The 5893-nt window shown below is 52.3% G+C and overlaps 1 protein-coding gene across 1 annotated transcript; it reads right to left on the reverse strand.

The window, feature by feature from the left end:
* Positions 1–3999: 3999 nt before the first annotated feature.
* Positions 4000–5556, reverse strand: KLF14 (Kruppel like factor 14). The gene has a single exon (XM_043462410.1). It carries the CDS (start codon positions 5427–5429, stop codon positions 4446–4448), a length of 984 nt encoding a protein of 327 aa, XP_043318345.1. The 5' UTR covers positions 5430–5556; the 3' UTR covers positions 4000–4445.
* Positions 5557–5893: the final 337 nt, after the last annotated feature.

Genomic DNA, 5893 nt, shown 5'->3' on the forward strand with positions numbered 1-5893 from the left:
TCTGCACATACACTTGAAGTCAGTGTAGTTCCTACTTGATTTCCTAAATAGACCTGCTTCCTAGGGAGAGAAGAATCCAGGCACAACCCTTTTTAATACTCTTCCTGGCCTTTGAAATTACAATAGCATTGCTTCTCTTTACCTTAAATCCCCATATAACAAACATTTGCATTTCTTTTTACATTTCTGATTAAAATCCACCATTCCTCTGTGACTGAACAAACAACTTGAGTCCTTGAAATTCCCATCAGGGCTCATATGGTCAACACATGAGGCACCAACTTGGGACATAAATGGAAGGTGACTCTTAATACCCATATGACTTAAAGAACTTCACCCCTTCCAGAAGTCTCTCCATAGACCCTATAAAAGGATGCAATGCAAATCAAGATTAGCCCAAATTGGGTGAAACTATTCTAATGCCACCTGTTAATCCCCAGTAAAATTGAAGGGCTAGACTTTCCCAAGTTTGTTTGAGGTACACAAGGAACTTCTGCCATGAAGTTTCCTAAATTCCTCATCTGGAATTCTGGCAGAGAATAAAAGGCAGCACAGATTTTCCTATTCAATAGTGCCTTTCCCTTCTGCAGCAAGCCTATTCTTGTGAATATCTATGTGAAGCCTCAACTGTATCTATGTGAATCAAGATCAGTCACAGTGACCTGTACAGACTACTTTTGCAAAGCCCTACATCTAGTACCTCTAAAAAAATAACGACTTGCCTGTGGACACTAGCTACCATAAGCTGCTAGGACTTGAAAAGGTCAAAGAACTAAAAGGCCCCAAATCACTATAGCACTAAAGTCTGTGCCCTGGCAAACCAGATGTTCCATCCCCATCTTATTTGGGTCCCCTAATTCCAGTCAGACTGCCTATTTCTCACGACTTAGTAGACAATGCATATTTGCATGTGTTAGGGCTCAAGGAGAACAATTAATTGCATTCATTTCCTTCCTAAGTTCTCAACCAACTAGGTAATAGATACAATAATCAGACCAATGAAGATCAAAATATCAGTATTTTGTTGAGAAGGCTGTACCTATAACCAAATTGGGCTTTCCAAAGCCACCCCTCCACTACCTTTCACACCCTTCCTGATTCCTCTATTGGGATTACTCACCCAAAGAATATACAAAAGAAACACTTACCTGGTGAGTTGCAAGGGGGCATGGCTGTTCCAAAAGTGGAGACAGAGAGAAGTACTCTTCAGACTTGCCTCTGCAAGGCAGGCCTGGGCCTCAGCAGGTGTGCTTACCATATGAAAGCTGGGATTTGAGTGGTGTGGGTACAGATAGCAGGCAAAGAAGTACAAGAGGCAGGCCTAGCCCACAGAAGGTGTGCTTACCATATGAAAGCTGAGTGGTGCTGGTACATATAGCAAGCAAAGAGGTTCAAAAAAGAGAAGAGAGCTTAGAGTGAGTGTGTGTGTGTGTGTGTGTTCATGATGACCCTCTTCTCTATGTCTCAATCAGAGAATACAATCTTCCTTTGGAGACAAGTGAGTAAGAGGTGCAGACAGGGGCCAAGAGTGAATTCCAATACAACTGTCTACTTGGAGGAGAATAGGAAAATAAGGACAAATAAAGATTCCTGTCCCCATAGGTGGGACAAAGCCTGTACTCTTCATTCCCTTCCAGCAGGGACAGGGGATCCCATTCCCTCATGCCCAAGGGCTGACGTGGAATTCACTCCCAGCCCCCAACCTATATATCAGGAAGAATTTGATAAATAGATTCAATGTTACTAGGTCATTCCTATATCAAAACTCAGGATGGTGGGAGTAGGGTAGCGGCCAGAGGTTCAGATTGACCCCACCGAACTCCAGACATATTCACTTGCTAAGGTCCATCTGACTAGCAAAAAGAAGCAAAAGAAACACTAATAAAACTAGGAAGGCCCTTTCAAGGCATTTCACTAATATGTCCTCAAGAGCTCTCCGGCTGCTGGAGTGAAAAGGGTAAAACAATACCCAAGGCCAAGAAAGACCAGCCTACAAATACTGTCCCCGTTATCTGTCTCCCTTCCCACCACCCCAAGTCCTTGAAGAAGTCAGTGAAAGACACGCCGCGTTTAGACTGTCAGAGGCCAATCCCAGACAAAAGTCCCCAAGGTACAAGAACTCAAATAAGGACACTACTGGGGAGATTGAAAAGCAAACATTATTTATCAGATGGTGATAGGAAACATCACGCTTTCTTGAGCCCAATTCCAGAATGGTCAGTGGGAGTTTCTCTCACATTAACTTCATTTGTCCGCCTACCCAATGGCAGCTCTTCTACTGAAGGGGACAAAGGAGAAATCATAGTCCTCAAGAGGGCCTCAGAGTGCCCTTCTTATCAAGTCCCAGCTGAGGAGACAAAACCAGCAAACGAAGGACTTCCCACCACCAAAACCCGCTTTCACGACTCGGGGCCTCCTCTTCCCACATGTAACTCAAGGAGAACTCCACTCACCCTGCTTAGTCCTCAACAGGGAAACATTGTACTTCTTTATACCCTTTGGGTCCTTCCTAAATATCTTTCCTTCACTTAGTGTAGTGAGCACTTAGTAGAGTCCCCGCATTCATATCACTTGCTCTCTCAAGGAAGCTAGAGTGTCCAGGACTAGAAACTGGCATTGAACAGTAATCTACCAGATTAAAAGATAAAGGCATTCCCACTTTAAGTCCATATTGTATGGAAGGAGGGAATGTACTCAACCTGCTTAGAAAACGGCTTTCGGGTTAAACACAACAGGCAAAGGGTTCAGCGGGAACTGGACAGCTGAAGGAACATAGAAGTGACAGTGAATAGGGAAGGAGGGGATCTTGGTGGCAGTAAGGAAGAGTGGTGCCCTTTGACTAAGAGCCCAGATGGGGTAACTAAGCATGATGGAAAGAGTCATATAGAAGGCCAAATAACTAAATTTTAGTTATGACTTTTGCCAGCAACTCAGCATGTGACTTTGAGCTTATCTAGCCTTCATCTGCAAAATAGGGGAAAGCAGTCTGTTTAACTAGATGCCTCTTATGGTCCTTTGATAATATGGCATCCTTCACAAGTGTGATTGATGGACTATTACAAGATATTCAGGAGGGGGCCAAAGGGGACTTTACCAGAGCAGGAAATGCCTTTCAGCCTCATCTCTAATGAAAGGGTCACATTCACACATACATAAGCAGAGTGGCCGACAATTTCATCATAGCAGCAGAAACACAGAGAAAAATACATACTGGTGAAGCTCAATTCCTGCACTAAGGGAGCAACACGGAGGGGCTCCAAGGTCAGGGGAGAAGGGTCCTTCCATACGACAATAACTTTCACCTTTCTGTCCCTTCCCCAAATCCAGAGCAGCTTGCTTTTTGAAAGAAGCCACTCCCACTTCACTTCCCTAAAACCACCAACTCACCTGTTGCAGAAACAAAAATGCACAGATCCCAAGGGAAATAACCCACTAGCTAGCTAGAAATGAACAGAACCTACCACACCTAAGATTACTTGGGAGTGGCAGCTGGGACCCAAAGCCCTTATTTCCCTGAACATTAACAATGACTCTGAAAGGTCTTCATTTGGACCTGTCCCAACCACAGTCACTTGGGTTTGCCCTCTTGGTGAAGTGGGAACTCACCTGGACCACTGTTTTATTTCTGGTGCATTTATGATTGTTTCCAAATTTTCAGACCAATCTCATTGTGAGTGAGCCAGGAAGTTACCTCCCCAAGTAGGACTCCAAATGACAGGAAAACCTAGGACAACGACGCAAGTGCAGGGTTTCAGCCCTTGCAACAGGACCTGCAAACAGACGCATGCCACTCCCCAGACACCAAGAAGCATCTCCCAGCCATCCATCCACATGGATTCTTACATGGCCTCTCCTAGCAGAGGTAGCTGGGGCAATTGGGGTGCGGAGGACATCGACCTCCTATCAACCTGGGATCCCTGTTTAAAAGATACTAAAAATACATTAGTAAACATCACTGTTTACAGAAATAGAAATCATTTCTGTTTCCAAAGGCCTCTCACCATCCCAGTCCTGGACATTCCCAAGACTGCCACCCCTGACACCCTCTCCAAGGTCCGCCCTGGTGGGTGGGTAAGACACCAGAGTCTTTTGAGACTGAGAGCTCCTCAGGCACCTGAGAATTCCAGTTTCACATCTCTGGTTCCCATGGAAGGGAGAATCTTCAAGACTCTGGAGAGAACGGGGGTTCATCCCTTCTTATCAGTTCCAGGGGGCTGTCTTGAGGCAATCCCCCCCTTTTGGATGATATACGTGTTGTAACAAATCCTGCTATTTTCGGGCCCCCAGTCCCTCCCCAGAGTCCAACATGCCTGCCTGGACCCTCCCACCCCCATCCCCCAGAGCGGAGAAGCCAGTCTGTGCCTTGGTATAATCACTCAGGGAAAGAGGGATGGGCAGAGAAAAAGCAAGGACAGTGGCCTGGAGTATCGTCCTTGAGGGAACGACTAACAGCAGTGACTGTCAGACAAGCAGGTGGTGAAGCTGGGCACCTGCCCGGGGACGGAGCCGGAGCTGTCCACCAGGTTGGCGGGTTGCGGGTCGACGCGCGGGGTGCGACGGCGCCCCCGGTACTCGATCATGTCAGGATGATAGGATGGGTGGCGGCGGGCGTGCTTGGTCAGGTGGTCGCTCCGAGAGAACTGCTTGGGGCAGAGTGGGCAGGAGAAGCGTTTCTCGCCCGTGTGCGTCCTGTAGTGGCGGGCCAGCTCGTCGGAGCGCGTAAACTTCTTGTCGCAGTCGAGCCAGTCGCAGGAGAACGGGCGCTCACCCGTGTGGGTGCGCTGGTGGGACTTCAGATGTGATGACTTGTAATAGGCTTTGTTGCAGCCCGGGAAGGGGCAGCGATGGCGCTTGGCAGCAGGTGTTACTGGCCTCCGACGGGGGCCTGGACCCGTGGCGGGGGCGGGGCCGGCCCCAGGGGCCACGCCAGACGCCGCGCCAGGGTGGGCAGGCGCTCCCGGGACGGCTGGCGCGCCAGGGACCTCGAGCGCGTCGGAGGAGTGCATGGGTCCCGAGACCTCGGCTGCGCAGGAGGCCGGGGCTGGCTGGGAGCCCAGGGTCGGGCCGGAGCACGGGGTCGGGTCGGAGGAGCCGGACGAAGCGCGCAGAACTTCCCCGGAGTACTCTGCGAAGCCCCCATCAGAGCCGCCGCGCAAGTCAGCCAAGACGCTTGCAGCCAGCAGGTGGGGCGCGGCGCCGCCCGCGCCGGGGCTAGGGGCGGGGACCTGGGGGAGCGGGGGGACCGACGCGGGCCCCGGTGGCCCCGGACCCGGCAGAGCGGACTCCGGCGGCGCCGCACCCACCTCCGAGCTGGCCGCTCCGCCCGCGCCCTCGGGGTCCGGCGGGCGGCGGTGAACCACAGCACCCGCGGACATGGACACCAAGCACTCGGCGGCGAAGTAGTCCAGGCACGCCACGGCAGCCGACATGCTGGCAGCGCCGGGCCGCCGGCGCGCGCCGTCCGAGCGCGGCCGGCCGCGGGCGAGAGAGTTCTCGGGAGCGTCCGTCCCCGCTGCCTCGGAGCGAGAAGCAGGAGGCCCGGTGCGCGCCGCCCGCCACCCGCAGCCGCCGCCGCCGCCGCCGCCGCTGCCGCCGCCGCCGCCGCCGCAGCAGCAGCCGCCGCGGCCGCCCGCGCGGAGCCCGCCCCGCCTGACGCGCCCCTGACGCACCGGAGCCCGCGGGGGCGGCGGGACCCGCCCCGGCCGGCAGGACACCCCTCGGAACGCGCGGCCCACCGGGGCTAAGTCATTCCTAACAGCCTAAGAAATTATCTTGTCTTCGCATTCTTGCCTCTGCCGGCGAGCCAGGTAATTTTAATAAAGAGAAAACTCCCCGATCGTAACTTCTGGGCAGCCTGCCGGCTTCGCCCCCCCTTCGCCCGCTGGTCCTCCGC

This window comes from Cervus canadensis, chromosome 3 (assembly GCF_019320065.1).
Source record: "Cervus canadensis isolate Bull #8, Minnesota chromosome 3, ASM1932006v1, whole genome shotgun sequence".
Lineage (NCBI taxonomy): Eukaryota > Metazoa > Chordata > Mammalia > Artiodactyla > Cervidae > Cervus > Cervus canadensis.